The sequence below is a fragment of the Odocoileus virginianus genome, chromosome 3 (assembly GCF_023699985.2).
Source record: "Odocoileus virginianus isolate 20LAN1187 ecotype Illinois chromosome 3, Ovbor_1.2, whole genome shotgun sequence".
Classification (NCBI taxonomy): Eukaryota; Metazoa; Chordata; class Mammalia; order Artiodactyla; family Cervidae; genus Odocoileus; species Odocoileus virginianus.
Genome location: NC_069676.1, coordinates 46,117,390 through 46,138,132, shown reverse-complemented (window position 1 = coordinate 46,138,132; position 20,743 = coordinate 46,117,390). Strand labels below are relative to the sequence as shown.

Below are 20,743 nucleotides of genomic sequence, written 5' to 3'. Positions count from 1 at the left end.
GAAGTAAGCAGTGTTTGGGGTAAATGGACCAGCATGTATAAAAGTCTTAGGTTGAAGGATATGCAGTGGGTTGACAAGATAATGAAATGTATTAGATTTCTACTAGAGAAATAAATACTCTAAATCTTTTTGGTTGGGTTTTTACCTAACTTCAGTATATTTTTTCTTTTGTATATGATGTGCACTAATTCTGTTCTCTTTGATTTTAAGCGTTTTTCAGAGAAATGTATGTCAGGTTTCTATTATTTCCCTTTTCTGAAATGGAAAAACAGAAAACCTTGAACTGTTTACTTAAAATATGTATCTTTGATTTTGTGTATCAGGTGGCTGTTCCTTGTAATTGAAAAGGAAAAGTGAAAATAAAGCTCAGATCACTTGCTGATTGACACAGTAGGTGCTTAGTATTTTGGGGGAAGACTAGGGGGAGGTCCTTTTTGGATACCAGTCAATTCACCTGCCAATGCAGGAGACTCAGGAGATGCGGTTCGACCTCTTGAGTCGGGAGATTCCCTGGAGGAGGAAATGGCAACCCGCTCCAGTATTCTTGCCTGGAAAATTCCATGGACAGAGGAGCCTGGTGGGCTATAGTCCATGGGATCACAAAGAGTTGGACACGACTGAGCACACACACACACACACACACACACACACACACACACACAGTGAATTAAAAATTTGGAAAAGTGAAAGGAGCTCAAATTTAGGATCAGATAAGAGAATATTTTTAAGTTAAAAGCAGACCATATTGTGGTTCATTGTAGAACCACTTTTGAAACTAATAATTTCAAAAGATATATGTACAAGTGTTGGCATAATGATTTTTGAATGGCAAGACAGAATATTTGCTTTATGAATTACCTTTATGAAGTATCATTTCATACATTTCAGTAAAACTTCAGACAGTATTTTCAGTGTTGGCTGCAGTCATTGTTGTCTAAAGAGCGTCAACTAAAGGCAGCAGACTAGATTTCTACTCACTGTTTTAGTGACTTGCTCACTAGTCAAGTGACTTTAAACTAGTTTCTTCAGCTCTCTGAAATTTTTTTTTGTTATTCTTCTGAGAAAGAAAATGATAATCTACTATGCTTATTTCACAGGGGATGGTTGTGAAAATTCAGTTGGATAGTGAACTGGAAAGTATACCAGAAATGGTAGCATCATTTCAGATATTAGAGTTCTACTGTTGTATAATATTCACAACCTGGGAAACAAAGTCGAAATCCTATTTTTTTTTTTCCTCTCAGAGTTCATAATTAAGTTGAAAAGACACATACAAAAAATAAGTGTAATCAGTGCTTTTTTGTTTGTATGTCACTCTTGCCCCATACTCCCCCAGCAATTTTTACACAGGTCTGTACAAAAAGAGAGAAATATTCTGCTCTCAAGGGATCCATTTGGTTAGAACAAGTTGTGGAATTACTTCCAATGGTTTAAAAAAAAAAAAAAAGTGTATTGTAGTTTGGTATTAAAGAGCAGCAAGAAATGATATGCTAGTCTTAAGACCATACTCATTAGTAGGCCCAAGGTGAGCATGTTTTCAGTGGAGGAACATGAAAGGTGAAAAGTTGCTGGAATAGAGGAGTCTTGAAGAGTCTACGTTTGTCACAGTTAAGATCATATGCATGATGTAATTAACTAGAATGTGTTCTCTTTAATGCATATATGCTTTCTCAGATATTTTGTGTCATCTTCTAAATTGTAGAGCTGTTTTTTGTTTGGTTTTTTTTTTTTTTGAAAGGCTCAGTCGTGTTGGTACTTAGTCGGAAGAGCTAATTTAACTTTTACTCACTTTGACTTAGTAGAAAATCATGCTAAAGTAGTAACCAGTGACCTTGGAGTGCACATAAAGGAATGTTTCGGGAGTCAGCTTGCTCTAGCACATTACACTTACTCTTTCATGAGGAGATGTCATTTAAAGTGTCAAATTTTCTCATACTTTAGGATTAAACATCACTCCAGCCCTCTAACCTGTTTTTCATGCACTGTTATGTGAACTTTATAAAACTCAAGATCTGACTACTGATAAATACTTTGAGGAAGTTTCTTCATCTATCTTGGAGACTAACTTCAGGTACCTTATGGTTTCCTTGACTTTTTGAATTAGATTTGTGGCTTATTTCCAAGTAGATGTGAGAGTAAATGTTTTTGCCCATATAATACTGCTCATGTTAGTGTTACTAGTTTCTTAAGACTTAAATTACTTCCATTAGATTTGGAGTTAGATCCAGCAGCACATTCTAGCATCATCATTTACAAATTTTGAAGTTTAGCTCAGTGCCTTGAAGCTTAGTACCTGTAAAAAGGAAATAGTGCCTTTTATATAAAAAATCAGCATTTTTTAGGTATGAGAAATAACTTATGAAGTGCTTGTAGATATAAATCAGAGTTTATTTTCATTTTAAAAAAAATTATAACTGATTTACAGTATTATTAGTTTTATTATTATCAGTATTAGATATGCAACGTAGTGATTATTGTATTTTTATATGTTATACTTTAAAGTTATTATAAAGTGCTTTTCTTGATTTGATTATCTTTGATTATTGCTGGAAGGAGATATGGCAGCCACTTTTGATCTTTTATTTAGTTTTTAATCACTTAAGGAGATACTCACTTCTTATCTTCTTAACTTTGAATAGCCAGTGTTATTCTTATTTATGCTTCTTATTTATGTCTTTATTCAACATATATTTTATTTATTTATTTTTCAACATATATTTTAAACTTTAAATTATGTGTTAGGGATTGTATGAGGCTATACAAAGGTGAAATGACAGAGTTGCTACCTACAAGGTCTCTCTTGAAAAAAAGAGACAGGCGTATTTTTAGATTCTATGGGATCATTGCTAAAAAGGTAAGAAACACAATAGGAGCAAAAGAGAAGAACTGTCTGCCTTAGGAAATCATGGAGGCTTTGACAGAGGAAGTAAAGTTGAGACTTGATGGTGAATTGGAAGTCTGATGTACAAGATGGAATTTGTCATGGTGTTGAGTTAGGGCTCCAAGACAGGAAGCAGAATGCACGCACAGCTTGGGAGGTGTGGGTTGTGAATTTCAAGTAGTTAAACATTGTTGGCGAGTAGAGTGAGGTGGAGGAATGTCAGGAAAGGAGATTTTAGGTGAAGTACTTGTAGGCCGTGCAGTAGAGTTTGCAGTCTACGGTGTATGTCAGAGGTTCATAAAACTTTGTATGTATTACAATCACTTGAAGAGCTGATTAAACATACAGAGTCCCAGGCCAGGTTCTCATGGATGCTAGATTGGGGTTGTGGCTGAATATTTGTATATTGAACAAACCCCACCCCATCCCCAGATGAAGTTAGGAAACCAGTGCTGTAGGTCACTGGTCTCAAAAGTGAGGTGCTGACACTTTGAGTGGGCAGGATGATCTGTTAAAATGTGTGTGGAGGTGGAGGAATACAATTTACATTTCTGTTTATTTTTAATGTTAATTTTTTTTTCTTTTGCTGAGTTGTGCTGCAAGTAGAATTTTAGTTCCCTGATCAGGAATCAAACTAGTATAGTGCCTCTTGGGTGGAAGTGCAGAGCCCTGACCACTAAACTGCCAGAGAATTACTTTTAAAAATGTTATTATAGTATGTGTTTATTATGTTCATAGTATCTTAGGGTATTCAATATTTTACCTTAGATATACACATACATGTATGAGAGGTATGGTCACAATCTTTTTTCTGATTGAAAAATTTGGAGCCCAGGGCTCTAGGCATTGGAAAACAATTGAGGAATTTTGTGTAGGGAATTCAGGTTAGGTTTGAGTATTGAGGATATCAGTAAGGAGAACAGATGAGGGGACTTAGTCACAGGGGATTTTATTTCCCTTTGTCTTTATTACTTTTCTTCTGATTTAAAAGTTTGAAATCATGTATGTTATAAAATAATTGACTGTGGCCATGAAACCTTTTTGAGAGTTACTCAGAATTAACCAGGCTATTTACTAATAGATTTTCTCTAGGGGCAACCAGTTTTTACGTGAATACTTTGAATAAAATAGGGGTAAATGAACTTTCTCAAGGTGAAATGTTTTGTTTAGTGGGTTGCAGTTTGTAAAATATATGTGTTGCATCTAGCACCATGATTTGGCGAGTGTGGTTATACAAAATATACTCGATTTCATTGCTCATTGTAGTTTTATGAAATCACTATGGAGGAGGGTTGGTTATTAGACATCTTGTCCCTGAAGTTAACCTCTCTAAAAGATCTTATATAACTTTGAAATTGTTTTTCATGTAAGAGACTACATGTTTTAACAGGCATTTCAGGATGTTTTGGAAGTAATCATCTATTAAGCATTTGTCGTGGGAACATGGTTTTCTTTCCTCTCCGTTTTTAATGTTCCTCCTGGAGGTATATGTTACTATTAACACGTTTTTGAAAACCACACTGTATGATAATACTCTTCTGCTTACTTGAACCCTCTTGAGCAGGGACCTGCAGTGTACTGAGCTTATTAGAAGATTTTACATAGATTACCAGAATTTACAGAAGGCGATGAGACCAAATATTAAATACATTACCAAACAGATTTTCCCTGCCCTTCTGTTTCTCCACAGCCTCTTTTGCTGGCCTTTTAACAGTATGTAAAGAAGAGAAAGAAATTGATTTTCTTTCTAATGCATGTGTGGATTTTCTCAGTAAAATGTAACGTGTGTAGGTATTTTTTATATAAGGAAACCTAGGCTTAGCGACTTGGAAGCTGTTCAGGATCACGTCTACAGAGCTGATACTTGAATATGCACCTTTCTAGTGCTGTGTATACACATTACATATGCACTTTCTCGTTCTAGTTGGAAAACTCCTCTTTTCCAACATGCACTATTGCCTGTTCAAATTAGAAAGCTCGTACTGCTGTATTCTGGATAACAAAATGTTTCTTGTATATAAAGTATGTAAGTGTGGTACCAAGCTTAAACTCATGTCTTTCACTCTGATCTAAAAGTGCTTCCATGTTTAATTCTGAGTATATGAGTAAGGATGGAATAGAACTGGGTGGGATGCATGTGTGGGTGTGTGCACAAATGACAGGTCCATTGAGGAAAAATGTATTATGAGAATGGTGTAATCCCTGAAGATGTGTGCTGTCAAAGATTGTCCTGTGCAATACGTTTGTTTATCTTTAGCAGAATCATACCCAGGTTAGCCATCGTAATTGGAAACTTCATGTAAGATTTTTGCCTCTTGTTCTCAGACAGATTAAAAAAAAAAAATTTATCTGTGTGGTTGCATCGGGTCTTAGTTGTGGCATGCGGGATCTAATTCCCTGACCAGAGACTGAATCCAGGCCCCCTGCATTGGGAGCTTGCAGTCTTAGCCATTGGACCACCAGGGAAATCCCTCTCAGACAGATTTTTTTTAGGCAGAAGAATGCTTTTTGTTTTAGTCGCCTTCTTGAATAGATTGACTGCTGCTTCTCGTCTGTTCTCACAGTTAAAGATGTTATAGGAAATTAAAAGAATTTTTTTTCTTCTTCTAGATTAACTGCTGAAGTACTGATCGAGTTCTGCGTTTCTTCAATGAGGAACTATAGGCTGATCTTCTGCCATAATCTCAAACAGCCATAAATGACAAAAGAATGCTTGCTCAGTGAGGGTAGCTGGTGCAGAAACCATTTTTTAAACTTAGGTGTTTAAGTACTCAAAGGTAAGTTTTCACAATGGTAATTATTCCATGCTTATATATCCACAGAGATTTTATTTTATTTTATTTTATTTTTAATTCATTTATTTGGCTGCACCAGGTCTTAGTTGCAGCATGTGGGATCTAGTTCCCTGACCAGGGATCGAACCTGGGCCCCCTGCATTGGGAGCTCAGAGTCTTAACCACTGGGCCAGCAGGGAGGTCCCCACAGAGATTTTAGAATTAATTTCCTGTGACTGCTATTGAATTGTTAACTTCAGGTTTTGTAGTTATTAACTGACATCAGATGTGTTAAAGAATGGGTTTTGCTTGTCTGAAACTGTTTACATTTATGGCATTTTGCTGTCCCTAAGTTAATTTTTACTATTTATATAAGTTTCATTTGTTCTCCAGTGGGTTTACCTTTTATACATATGGACATATACATGTATGTATACATTTATTTGTGTAAACTTTTAGAATATTGAGCTTTTTTTGTTTTGCTCTTATCTTTCTCTTGTAGGGTGAAAGGAATTGTGTCTCTTGGGTGATGAAAAAATCTCAGTTGGTGTCTTTTTGTTCATTATCAACTTTTGAAGTTTTTCTTTCCTTTATCCATGTAAAGTAATACATTTTTATTTTGTTTTTATTTTTTATTTCTTTGGCCCTGCTACATGGGTTGTGGGATCTTAGTTTCCAGACCAGGGATTGAAACCATACCCTCCTCCAACTAATAAAAATAAATGGAAAAGAAAAAAAAAAGAAACCATGCCCTCAGCAATGAAAGCACAGAGTTGTAACTACTGGACCACCAGGGAGTTCCCATAAATGATTATCTTAGAAAATGAATATTTTTTGAGATTATTTGTTCTTTGATGATTCGGAAATTGGAAACATTGTTTTTGCCCACTGATTCTTTATTAATCACAAGTCCTGCAGAGTTAAGATGAATAATTGATTTCTTCTGAACTGGACTGTGGAAGTTTTTCTTTTTAATAATTACGAAGCAGCAGGATTGATAAAAGAATATTCTCATTAAAGGTAGATGCCTAGAGCTGAAGCATTTCCTTTGTTTATAAAAACATTACGGCTGCTCTGTCATGTAGAAATAAGAACTGGTTAATCTTGTTCTTATTAGCCTATCATTTAAAAAAAAAAGATTCTCTCCTGTTAGGGTGCTTATGAATTGAGTGGTTAGATACCAGAGTCCAGAAATGATTAGGTTTGACCTTTTACTTCTGTCATTATTAAGCTTGGTCAGTAAGGTCTTACTGGAGCAAAATTTGCCCCTTAATTTGTCTTTGAGACATTAATATCCTTGGCAAAGTTGAGTGATCAGTTTTGCCATTGTTTGATAAATATGCAGTCTTGGCATGGCATTAGTATTGGCTTCCCTGATGGCTCAGCTGGTAAAGAATCCGCGTGCAGTGCATGAGACCTCAGTTTGATTCCTAGGTTGGGAAGATCTGCTGGAGAAGGAATAGGCTACCCATGCCAGTTTTCTTGGGCTACCCTGGTGACCCAGCTGGTAAAGAATCTGCCTGCAATGTGGGAGACCTGGGTTCGATCCCTAGGTTGGGAGGATCCCCTGGAGAAGGGAAAGGCTACCCACCCCAGTATTCTGGCCTGGAGAATTCCATGGACTGTATAGTCCATGGAATTGCAAAGATTCGGACATGACCGAGCAACTTTCACTAAAGGGAGCATTCAGAACTGACTTCACATAGTAGAGAAAATGCTTAGATGATTGTATTGAGCTTTAATTGTAGAACACACTGTGGGCCTGGTAACTGGAACATATTTAATAGATAAGAACACATTCAGGTGTAAAGCCTTCTTCTTTAATGTATTTAGTCATATTGCCACCAGTTAATCATTATAGTCTTTTTTTTCCCTTTCATTTGGCAGAAAAGACAGCTTTGATTTCTGGCTGCAAAAAAGATATGAGGAAGAGCTCCTCCCCTTCCTTGAGTAACTGCAACTCCGTTCTTGCTAACAAAATATTTGGAATTCCACTTGATGAGCTGCAGCAGGGAGGACATCCAGACAATGAGGTTCCGTTCATAGTCCGCCATGTAGTGGACTATATTGAGGAACATGGTATATATTTCCTTACTTTGAGGGCTAGCCTTTGTTTTAATAGACATAACTTATCCCTTTTTGACCTTGGATTATTTTTTTCCTCAGTACTCAGTGTCCAAAATATTGTGAGGAAAACTAATGGAAATTTTTTTTTTTTAGTGTGTCTTTCACTTAAAGTCATATATTCAGATATGCCTGGTTTAGAGCCTATTTTAGTGGGAGGGATGATAAGAATATTTGTAATGAATATAAGAGGGTGGGATAAAGTAGAATATCCCTCAAGACAGAGACAGTGTGTGTTTTTAGATGTGTGATTTGAAGGTGTTCAGCCCAATCGGGAGACAAGAATGGCTTTCTGAAAGTATGAATATTTTAAGTTCACTGGAGAATGAATATATATGGTAGTTGAAACTTATTTAATTTTTGCCTTGAACTCATGTAGGAGGTCTGGAGCAACAAGGACTTTTTCAAGTCAATGGGAATGCTGAGACAGTGGAGTGGCTTCGGCAGAGATACGACAGTGGAGAAGAGGTGGATTTGGTTAAGGAAGCAGATGTTCCCTCAGCTATTAGTCTTCTTAGGTTTTTCCTTCAAGAACTTCCTGAACCTGTTATCCCTGGCAGTTTGCATATTCACTTGATGCAACTTTCTCAAGGTAACATAATCTGAATCTTACCAATCAGTCACTTAACATTTAATTTTAAAATCTTTATCTTTTAGAAATCTTGACATGTAAGCTGTAATTATAGTAATTCTGAGAATAATTTCTTAAGTTCCCATTTGAATACATATGCTCTTTGGGGCTATATTGTCTAGTTAAAGGAACAGCAACCTCTTTGATTCCTGTAGTGCTCTTTACTTTTTATGATTGGTCTTAGTGAGCCTAAGATATAGGATGAGAAGGAGGAAAAGCAGGAGACAAGAACAAAGAAAGAAAAGAAGGAACAACAACAACAAAAAGATGTATGGCAGAATGTCCCATAATAGCCAGAGGTGTTGGTTAGTGGTGATGTTACTATATTTATCCTTGGTTTGATTGAATATTCTAGCAAAAACCAGAAGACAGCTTTGATTCTAAGTTTGGACTATACCTAAAACTTGTTCTTGGACACCTGCCTGAAGGAAAGTGAAAGTCGCTGAGTTGTGTCTGATTCTTTGCTGCTGCTGCTGCTACTGCTAAGTTGCTTCAGTTGTATCTGACTCTCTGCGACCCCATAGACGGAAACCCACCAGGCTCCGCTGTCCCTGGGATTCTCCAGGCAAGAACACTGGAGTGGGTTGCCATTTCCTTCGCTACCCCATGATAAAATATCAAATTGGACATCAGATTGCAACCCAAATAAAGAAATTGATTTGTCTCTGTTGGGTTAGTTTTTTGGTGGCGACTAAAAGTAGGACTTAGCTGGGATGGACAAGAAAAATAAAAGTAGAGGTATGCAGAAAAGCGAGGAGATGCTTCTGTTTCTTGAGCCAGATGGTATTATTCATGTGTATATAATAGTGTGATGTTTCGTTACATAGGAAATTTATGAAGTTGACATGTAATACAGTTGACTCTGGAACAAAATGGGTTTGAACTTACATATTTTTTCAGTAAATTTGTACTATGGTACTACATGATCTAAAGTTGGTTGAATCGACACATGCTGAACCGTGGACTTGGTGGACCTGCTGTAACATTATACACGACTTTTCAATGGTGTGGAGGGTTGGCACCCCAACCCCTGTGTTGTTCAGGGATCAAATGTATTATACATTTCTTTGGATTTTTAAACTATTTTTTCTGGCTTTTCTTTTTTTTTTTTTCCTACATAATCAAGTCTTTATTTATACTTCTTTCAGTAGATCTGCATTTTGCCAGGTATTTACCGAGTACTTTTCTTTTTTTTCCATTTATTTTTATTAGTTGGAGGCTAATTACTTTACAACATTGCAGTGGTTTTTGTCATACATTGAAATGAATTAGCCATGGATTTACATGTATTCCCCATCCCGGTCCCCTCTCCCACCTCCCTCTCCACCCCATCCCTCTGGGTCTTCCCAGTGCACCAGGCCCGAGCACTTGTCTCATGCATCCAACCTGGGCTGGTGATCTGTTTGTATTGTGGAATCTCTTTAATTTTTTGAAATGGAACTTCTAGAGAAATTCAGTGATAGTAAAAAATTATAACTGCTTCCTTAATCCCTATCGCTGTGAGAGCTGGATATTTTGTTCGTGTATGTCCTTAAGTTGTGTATGGTTAGAAGAGGAGGATTTCCTTTTGAGAATATTTTTCCATTTTATTTTTTCTTTCTTTCTTTCTTTTTTTTTTTTAATTTAAAAGCAAGCCTAAGTTAATAGATGCCTCTTATTTATGTGTTAAAAGTCAATACAAAGATACTTTATGATCCTCTTATGTATGTTTTTCTCTATACAGCTTGATGATAGAGCTCATTTTATACTTGATTTATTCAGGAATGGTTAGCCTGATTCAGTTTTGTTTCTTTTTTCTTTTTTTAGTTTTGTTTCTTTATTGTGCCACCTGGATCAAAGAACAAGTTTCAGAATAAAGTATCAATATCATCGCCTTTTTTCAAAATGTAACTTTCTTTTTTTGTCCCAAGAAATATTATTTTTGTTTTGAATTTCTGAATCTATTTCAAATTTCTTAGAAGTAGGAATTTTTTCAGATGTTTATATTGAGTCACCTAATAAGCATTTTTGCACCCGTTAAATATATATAATGAAACTGATATGTTAGAGTTTTTGAACTCTTTTTATGTCTTTAGAGCCACTTATTTTGTTTTTATAATGATAGGATTCCATTTTCCTTGTGTTATAGAATTGTAGACAGGTCTTTTAAAGTTCTAAGAATCTGATAATTCAGTTTTGACTGAAAATTTATAAATGAATAAATGGAATAAGATTTAGTGATAATAAAGTTACTGCCTCTCGTTGATGCTACCAGTCAGAAGCTGTTTTGTCATTGAGGTTGTCATTTTCACTGTTACTCATTTAAAAGTATGACAGTATCATATACTGTGTTACTTATGTAGTTACAGTATATATCTTACTAATTATTCTATGTCAGTATTCATTCTTACGAAGGAATTTGAGACATGCAGAAATGCTTTTGGCCTGTTTTGAGAAAAATCACCATTCTTCTCCATTGCCCATGTACATAATCATTAGCGCACACACCAATATACATACACACATGCATGCACACACACCCACATAAGACACCCATTTCTTTAATAGCTATGCAGATAGGTGTGGCGGTACTCGAGGTGATACTTTTATTTCTGTTGTAATAAAATCTGTTCATTCATCCTTTAATCATTCATTTGGGAAGGTGTCTGGGTCTTTGGACAGAATTCTTTCCATTTATTGTAAGTAACTCTTACATTAATATTTTAATTGATGTTCACAAATAGATGAAATTAGTGCTTTTACGGTCATGGAGGGAGCATTTTTCCAGTTGAATTTGAGTTAGTGTTTTTTTTTTTTCTTTTAAAGAGTAGGTTTCATTTTCTGTGGCAGCAGGACCTTGCAAAGTGGTGTGTTGTGGTGTGGTGTGGTGTGATGTGGTTTGATCTTTCATTTAGACCAGTATTTCACAACCTTGGTACTCCTGACATTTTGGGCTAGGTAATTCTTTAGTATAGGGGCTATCCTTGAATTTTAAGATATTCAGTAGAATCCCTGGTCTCTGTCTACTAGATCCACTGGTAGCCCTTTCCCCCAGGTTATGACAATCATTCCGTTCATTGTCAGTGTTATCAACCATTGGTTTAGCTCTTGATAGTTTGTCCAGTTGTTTATACATCGTATTTTGGTAGAAAACACAATTCACAGTTCTGTGAATTTGTTGTTACATTAAAAAAAACTGTTACAATGCTTAAAAGATTTCCTAATCAGGGGAATCTTCTTTGATATGTACATATATTTTTCCTGGTTATGATTTAACTAGGTTGTAGGCTTAAAATGGCAACCCACTCCAGTACTCTTGCCTGGAAAATCCCATGGACGGAGGAGCCTGGTGGGCTGCAGTCCATGGGGTCGCTAAGAGTCAGACACGACTGAGAGACTTCACTTTCACTTTTCACTTTCATGCACTGGAGAAGGAAATGGCAACCCACTCCAGTGTTCTTGCCTGGAGAATCCCAGGAATGGGGGGGCCTAGTGGGCTGCCGTCTATGGGGTCGCACAGAGTCGGACACAACTGAAGCGACTTAGCAGCAGCAGCAGCAGGCTTAAAAGGATAAAAACTGTTTAAGCAGATGTTTTTGACACACACACACACACACACACACACACACACATTTAACTAGGAAGTAGGCTCAAAAGGAAGAAAAGTTTAAGCAGATATGTTTTTAATACACACACACATACACACACACACACACACACACGCTGCTCTGCTTATTTGAAAATTTTAGAAGCAACCTGGTAGAGGTAAATATTTTTGAATACTCTTGAATACTAGAAATGTTCACTAATAAAAGTAAAGCAGCATGTTAAACAGTATTTCAGGCAAAACCAGTGTAGCCCACAATCTTAAGACCCTGTCAAGTCAAATGTTTTAGTAGTGCAACATATTTTTTCAGTTATTGTGTATTTATTCAGCTTCTTCAACTAATTTTTATTGAACCCCCTACTGTGTGCCAGGCACTGTTTTAGATTCTGGGAATGCAGAAGTGAACAAAACTGTCTTAGAGCTAAAATTCTGAAGGGGCTTAAGGAGAGTTAAATGATAAAATAAATAACAAGAGTATGTTACATAGCTGAAGAGAATGTTATGTAGAATTTGTCAATGTTGATGTAGTCATCATATTGATAATATTAATTGAGGCATATATTTTTGAGTTGATATACATGGTTTTTCTTAAATAATCCTTTTCTGCTACATTTAGATTGTTAAAAATTTCGGTGGCTCAGATGGTAAAGAATCTTCATTTTGGGAGATGTGGGTTTGATTCCTGGGTCAGGAAGATCCCTTGGAGAAGGGAATGGCTGCCCACTGTGGTATTCTGGCCTGGAGAATTCCATGGACAGAGGAGCCTGGCAGGCTGCAGTCCACGGGGTCGCAGAGTTAGACACAACTGAGTGACTAACAGACTAACATTTTCACAGTCACAGAAATTCAAATAAACATTCTTTCAGGGACTGTTCCAACCAGTTGTAAAGACAGAGTACCTGGGCAGTTGATAATATTATGAAATGTAGAAGAATTGTTATTGGTCGCATGTTAAATTTTAAGTAGCCGTTTCTGTTAACTTCTTAGAGTTGCGTTATTTTGTAGAGATGACCAATATCATGGTCAGAACCTTTTACCAATAATTTTTCCCTAATAATTATTTTTAAATTAATTTTAAGAACCTCAAGAAAAATACAGAATGAAAGATAATTGGGTTAATTTTCCCAATTAGAGCAATTAACTACTTCATTTTGAGGTACCTCTGAGAAATTGCTTCTCCTCTTTGGGACCCTCCCCAGTCAGTGGGTTGATACAGACCTAATTTCTGTTAATGAAAACTCATTGACGTAAACAGAGGACCTGTCTTCTGGTAGTTGAAATTCACTTGGTAAACCGAGAAGAGGAATTCGGGTTTTTTTTTTTTTTTTTGGCTCCATCATGCAGCATGTAGGATCTTAGTTCCCTGACCAGAGATCGAACCCCCTGCATTGGAAGCCCAGAGCCTTAACCACTGGATTGCCAGGGAAGTACTGGAATGCATCTTAATGTATTGATAGTTCTGTTGATAACTGCTGAATTTAATTGTCCTTTTCAGAGTGTTAAAAGAAGAAAGTCTGTTTTTTACTCTGTTTCTTCCTTGTTTTTTCTTTCATTCTGATACTGTTAGCTGGTTAAATTGCTTCTCATTTTTGCTTACTAGTGGTTGGTGTTGACTGGTATTGATGAGTACATTTTGACTTCTCAGAGTTGGCACTAATTTGGAAACACATGTACAGTCATGCAAAAGACAGTATGTTGAGAATTAAAAAAAATAAGCTCTAGGATTGGAGCCAGTGAATAATAAATGAAGAAAACATCCTCCAACAGTTGAGGGGTTGCATTCCTTCCCCAGTTCTTCCACTTAATAAGTGAAATGCAAAGCCCTAAGGCATTTGGCCTCTAGTGGAGGAAGTGAAGAGGTTTTGAATTGTTATAGTAAACTGATGATGTAGGTGGGGTAATGTGAATCTGGCAAAATATCTGAGCTTTGCTTTTACTTCATTAAGAAAAAACCCTGTCATTATGTTTTATAGATTATAATAATGAAGATGAATTTGGAAGAAAGTTGAGGTTCCTCTTGCAACAGCTTCCACCTGTTAATTACAGTTTGTTAAAGTTCCTGTGTAGATTTTTAGCCAATGTAGCATCACATCATGAAGAAATTTGGTCAGCAAACTCTTTGGCTGCTGTCTTTGGTCCAGATGTCTTCCAGTAAGTTTTTTCACAAATTTTTGTTTGATTAAAAAACATTATATTTGTGAAATAGAATCATTATACTGTCTCCCAAGGGTCATAGGTCATTATTTTTTATAGTAGATCTGATTAATCCTCCCAGCATTTCTGTGAACAAGGTACAAATTAGGTTGACTTTACAGATGGGAAAACTGAGGCACAGAATGGTGGCATAAATCACTCAGGTCTATAAAGTGACTCATTGGTTTTTTCAGACTTTGTCTGTGATGGATTTAAAGGCTCTGAATTCAATTTGGACTTTCATTCTTAGTATTTACACAGATGTGGAAGATCTGAAAGAACAAGAAATAGTAAGCAGGATAATGGCTGGACTTCTGGAAAATTACTATGAGTTTTTTGAGAATGAAGAGGAAGATTTTTCATCTAATGATTTGAGTTCAATTACTGAACAGGTGAGAATATTTTAAGGAGTTTTTTTTTTCACTTGGTAAAGAATATGCTCTTAAGGGCTTGGCCCAAACGTATGTGGAATTTTGAAGTACTGAACTGGAAGTAATTTTCTTGGTTATTATACATTATCATAGGTGATATTTCCATGTAGTATATGAATGTGATTTTTTTTCTGAACAACTTTCTTGTCAATTTGGGTAATATGGAAAAGGAATCGAAACCAGAGATAAGCTAGAGCTTTTGTGGATTTTCTTGTGTTTTTCTTTTGTTAAATTAAGCATTGTTTATTTTCTGAGTAGTGTGTTTTTGTTTTTGCAAAGAAATTGCTAGCATAGAGGAATGTAGGCAGAGGTTGAGAATTAGAAGGTAGAGGGAGAGGTGGTATGTAAAGTTGACACAGACTTTTAAAAATGTTTTTTTGATTGAAGTAGCAAGTCAGTGCAGCAGTGTAACCATTACCATATTAATTCCCATTAGGGAAGCATCAGGAGAGTAATGGTTTTGGTTGCAGATGTTTTAAATTTTGTTGCTCTTGAATGTTAAAACTAACCATTTCTCAACAGTATATTTTATTGTTACTGTTATGCCTTAATGGTTGAGACTATAAAAGGGTCCTCATTCGTTTCTTCCTTATGAAGTGAGAATATTGATTCTGAGTAATTGTTATTGACTGTAAAGCCACATTAATTCAGACTTCTCAGGTTTAGAATTCATGCTTTAGGTCTGTCTGGAAGTTTTTCTTGTGTACTTAAGTGAAATGATTGTCAAGCAAACTTTTATATTAAAACCTATAATGTTATTTATATTTTGAGTGTGGGGTGGGGCTGCTACCTTTTTAAAAATAGATAATAATTTACCTGGTTAAAAATAAGTAAGGTAAAATATATAGTAAAATGTCCTATTCTTACCTGTGCCCATCCTTTCCCTCTCATTGGTTTTTTAATGTGTTTTTCCAGAATTTCTTTATGCAAATGTAAGTAAATATTTCTTCTTAGTAATTTTAATAGGAAAGTAGCATACTTTACATACTATTATACACATTGTTCTTTTTTAATCATTTGACAATGTATCTTGGAGATCTTTTTTTGGAATGTAAAGAATGTAGACTTTAAAAAAAAAATATCTGTGTAAGTTCTCTATTGTGTGAATGTAACATATAATTTATCTGAATCATAGTCTCTGTATCCACTTGAAATGATGATAGCACATCCCGGTTTTCTCAGAGGTGTCATAGTTTATATCTGCTTTCTAGTGTAATTATTAGAAAGAAATAATAAAAAATAATATAATAAAATAATAAATAATTTATTGTTATTTTAGTAGCTCCCCTTTTCACTTTCAAATGTATCCCAAGTTTAGATGATAAATTATTATGGTTATGCTGTTTATTGATGGACAACGGATTACTCCTCTTCATTTGTTCTTAAACTATAAAACAGCATCTCTTGAATGTTTATCATACAGATTTTCATCCATTCTTATAGGTGTTGGCTTTTATTATGTGAGTTAGGAGTTTTATTTCCTAGGTAGCCAGGCTTTTATTTAAAAGGATTTCTGTACCGTTGTGAACTTTTATAGATAAGTCTTTTTAATAATTGGGAACTATACTTTCTTAGGTTTGTTTGTTTTGTGTTTTTAAATGAAGTTTAGTTAATTTACAACATTGTGTTAGTTTTGGATGTACAACATAGTGATTCAGTTATACATGTTATACATTCCGTTATGTCGCTATCCTTTTTCAGGTTCTTTTCTCTTATAAATCATTACGACGTATTGAGTATAGTTTCCTGTGCTATATAGTAGTGGTGCACAATTGTCCCAAACTCCTAATGTATCCCCCCCCCCCCCCCCCACCTTTGGTGACCATAAGTTTGTTTTCTGTGTCTGTGGATCTGTTTTATAAATATCTATTTTTTTTAAGATTCCACATATAAGCGATATCACATGATATTTGTCTTTCTCTTTCTGGCTTACTTCACTTAGTATGATAATCTTTAAGTCCATCCATCTTGCTGCAAATGGTATTATTTCATTCTTTTTAATGGCTGAGTAATATTTATTGTGTGTGTGTATGTATCAGTCACATGTATATATATGTATCAATCACATCTTCTTTATCCATTCATCTGCCAGTGAACATTTAGATTGCTTCCATATTTTGGCTGTTGTAAATAGTGCTGCTGGGAACACTGGGGTGCGTGTATTTTTTCAAATTAGAGTTTTTGTCTTTTTCAGGTACATGCCCAAGAGTGGGACTGCTGGATCATATGCGACTCTATTTTTAGTTTTGTAAGGAACCTCCATACTGTTTTCCATAGTGGCTGCACCAATTTACATTCCCACCAAGAGTTTAGGAGGGCTGCTTTTTCTCCACACCCTCTCCAGTATTTATTTTTTGTAGACTTTTTGATACTGACAAGTCTGACTGGAGTGAGGTTAATACCTCATTGTGGTTTTGACTTGCATTTCTCTAATAATTAGTGACGTTGAACAGTTTTTCATGTGCCTTTTGGCCATCCATATGTCCTCTTTGTTTTTTTATTTATTTTATTTTATTTTTCCTCTTTGGAGAAATGTCTGTTTAGATCTTCTGCCCCCCCTTTTTTTTTGTGGTACTGTATGAGCTGTTTGTATAGTTTGGAAATTAATCCCTTGTGAGTTGCATTGGTTTTAAGTATTTTTCCCCCCATTCTGTAGGTTGTCTTTTTGTTTTGTTTATGGTAAGTTTAATTAGATCTCATTTATTTTTGTTTTTACTCTCAGAAATGAAGCCAAAAAGATATTGCTACAGTATGTGTCAGAGAGTGTTCTGCCTATGCCTTCCTCTAAGAGTTTTATAGTATCCAGTCTTATATTTAGGTCTTTAATCCATTTTGAGTTTATTTTTGTGTGTGGTGTTAGAGAATGTTCTAATTTCATTCTTTTACATGTAGCTGTCTGGTTTTCTCAACACCACTTATTGGAGAGTTTGCCTTTTCTCCATTGTTTAGTCTTGTCTCATTTGTCATTGATTAGTTAGACGTAGGATGGTTCCTTAAGTTTTTTATATTTTTTTCATGTAACCATTTTTACCATTGTCTGACTTTCCTTCCCTCTTTTTCTTCTTCCTTCCCTCTTTTTCTTCTTCCTTCTTTTCCTTTCTTCCTCTCCTCTCTCTTTTCGAGTATCAGAAACTGTTAAGAAAACAGTAACAGATGTAAAATTACAATTTACCATGTATAAACTGAGGCTGAATATATATGTGTGTGTGTGTGTGTGTGTGTATATATATATGTTATATGTGTATTTGTGAGATAAATCAAGTCAGTAGAATTTGTAGCCTGAAACAGTGCTCCATGGAACTTTTGGCATTTTTTTTGAAGGTTTCTAACTATACAGTATATGACTTAAGAAACTTGATTAAAATAAAGAACTGATAGAGCTGTTCAAAATTATTTTTGCTGAAAAGAAAATGTCAAGAAGAGAACAAGTAAATATATATGCCTTAAATGTTTAATGCTTTTTGATACCCATATGAACTCTTATCTTTGGGGGATTCTGTGTGCCACCTTTCTTTTCATTGTAGTTCAGCAGTTAATTTTTTAAAATAAAGTTAATGGCTGCTGAAAATGAAACAACATACGTACATTTGTGTTACTCATTTTCTACTTTTCTGAGATGATTTGACTTACAAGAAACTGATGATGCCAATTTGATCTAATGTTTATATCTTGACTCTTCTAAAGTCTGCAGGATGTATCTTGATTATGTTTTACATTGTGGTGTAATTCTCTAATATTTCTATTATCCTGCAGCTTTCTTATGTAAACTGAAATATATTCATAGCTCACATATATTACATTTATATTTCTGTATTTTTTTAAGCACTATAAAAACTGACTCAAAATATATTGTGCTTTACATTAAATAGTTGTGGTCAATTAACACCTGGAAATAATGTTGAATTCTACAGATTTGACTGTGAATAGAAAGGAGGATATTAGCATATTGAACAGAATATGCTCAATAAACAGGGTAGTGTAGTGAGTCCTGAGAGACAGCAAGGTATATCATTTATCTTGGCTCATGTTGCTACAGTTTGAATTATAACTGGGTTGCAAGTAATAGTACAGATTTATGAAATTTCCTTTTTAAGGTAGATTTCATATCTTTCGTATTTGTCTTGTGAAGCTGAGTTGATCAGATACTGAGTGAAAGTAAAATCTCCTCAAACTCAGCACGGTTTGGTTGCATTTTAAAGTTGTTATAACTTAAATGCTGCTAATTTTTTATCCATATACATAAAGAGGTGGGCAGACCTGACCTGTCCTGGCAGTGCATTGATTTTCCCCCTGATTTTGATACTTGAAGAAAGCAAAGCTTATTAAGCACTCTACTTTTAGAGTTTCATCCCATTAATGCAAGTATTTGGCCATTAGGTCCTTTTCAAGGTAGTAGATTTTTATTTTTAGTAGTATGAGAGGTCTCATCTGATTGGAGATGTTGAATAGAGAGTGTTTGAGTAATGACCCAGAGTCAGAGAACAGATTCTTTGTATGGGATCCTTAAATGATTGCAAATCCAGTAGAGTGGTTTGAAGATGTAGGTGATAATTATGTTTCTTTATACATTTGAGAAGGCAGGTAGCAGCGTTCTCCACAAGCTGGAGTCTGGAGAGCAGGCATTTCACGAGGTCCTAGAGAAGGGAATTACAGCAGTCAAAGAAGGAAGAGATGTAAGTATGGCTGAGGGTTTTCCATAAGTGATAAGTTGAGTCAGGTGCCTTATAGGACAGGTTCAGAATAACTTATGGACAGAATAGAGTATTGATAAGCAGAAGGTGATAAGTTGATAAGAAGAGGATCAAGAAGAACTTTTGAAGCTAAGTTGTGGGGTGATGAAGCATTTTTATCTAATTTTTACTCTTACCCAAACCAATTTAGTGAATTCTTACTGCAAGAAATTCCACTAGAAGGCCTCAGGTGAGGGGTGGGGGAGTGAGAAGAAAAACCTACAGGCAATAGATTGTGTTCGTGTCCTATCTTAGTTGGTGGTTACTGGTGAAAATATTAGGAACTATCTATTAATTATGTAAAGCTTATTGAATCAAATATATATTCATTATAATTGAGGGTAAAGTTTTAATGGAAAGAGCTATTGACTGTAGACAAACTGATTTTAAAACCGGTGATGTAACATATTAAAATTACAGTACTTCTGAACCAAAAATGTGTGTCCTGAATAGTTATCTATTCTCAGTTTAAATAGTCACCTTACTTTTTTATTTTGCAGTCTTCTACTCTTGTACTCAAACCTGAGAACAGTATTTTCTTGTCAGTTTTTTTTCTTCCTTGGATTATCAAGTAGATATTAATTAAATACATTCTTGATTTTAAGAAATTTGTTAAATACATAGATAAAGAGAGTAACTTTCCATTTCATCCAGTTTAAAAACTGACCTGTCATTTGAAATTTTCACCTTAGTGTATAAATCTAACTTCTCAGTTAATCACTTCTGTGTGTGTGTGTGAGTCGCTCAGTCGTGTCCGACTCTTTGCGACCCCATGGACTGTAGCCGGCCAGGCTCCTTTGTTCAAGGGATTCTCCAGGCAAGAATACTGGAGTGGGTTGCCATGCCCTCTTCCAATAACCACTTAGGCCAATGATTTCCAGTACTTGTTGATTAGGAGTTGGTAGTGTATCGAAGTATAATTACCTTTCCTCTGATTCAAGTTTTTGTTTCTGAGAGTCTTGTAGCAATTGTATTTGCCTGTCAGGAAGAACACCAGTGTTACATGTAGCTTAAATGTATTCTAGGTATTGTCAGCCCATTTGGCTAGAATGGACATAACTATTTGTGTTTACTGTTTAATGTTTTTAATGACTAGTATTAATTTATAAAAAATGTTATGACTTTATGGCTAGTTTCTTCTATGGGATAGCTTAATAAATATTTTTCATTTGAAAATATTTAGTTGGTTTTCCTTCTCAGATATTTGTGTCTTTTTAATTAGAATGATTATTTACTTATGTAGCCAATTTGATAATAGAAAATGTTTTATAGTCCCTGCCAGAAAGAGAATTATAACCTTGAGTTGTGCTTCATGGTAAAAATAAATGAGTTCTTCCTTGTTGTAAGGTCCAGTTTCTGCATGAAGAGTTGAGTCTGAATCATTTAGAAGTTA

General features: G+C 35.2%; 1 protein-coding gene across 11 annotated transcripts in view; it reads left to right on the top strand.

Moving 5' to 3' along the window:
- Positions 1 to 20,743, top strand: part of FAM13B (family with sequence similarity 13 member B) — an 87,175-nt gene that overhangs the window by 11,475 nt on the left and 54,957 nt on the right. For 6 of the 11 annotated variants that reach the window (XM_070465411.1, XM_070465410.1, XM_070465412.1 and 3 more), the window contains exons 2-7: positions 5,492 to 5,658; positions 7,543 to 7,734; positions 8,159 to 8,371; positions 13,970 to 14,147; positions 14,440 to 14,581; positions 19,195 to 19,293. In XM_070465411.1, coding sequence (XP_070321512.1) covers positions 7,578 to 7,734; positions 8,159 to 8,371; positions 13,970 to 14,147; positions 14,440 to 14,581; positions 19,195 to 19,293 — 789 coding nt within the window. In that variant the 5' untranslated portion in view covers positions 5,492 to 5,658; positions 7,543 to 7,577. Of the gene's footprint in view, positions 1 to 1,941; positions 2,072 to 5,491; positions 5,659 to 7,542; positions 7,735 to 8,158; positions 8,372 to 13,969; positions 14,148 to 14,439; positions 14,582 to 19,194; positions 19,294 to 20,743 lie in introns of all 11 variants that reach the window. The other 5 variants (XM_070465408.1, XM_070465407.1, XM_020900145.2 and 2 more) reach the window with 3 other exon arrangements.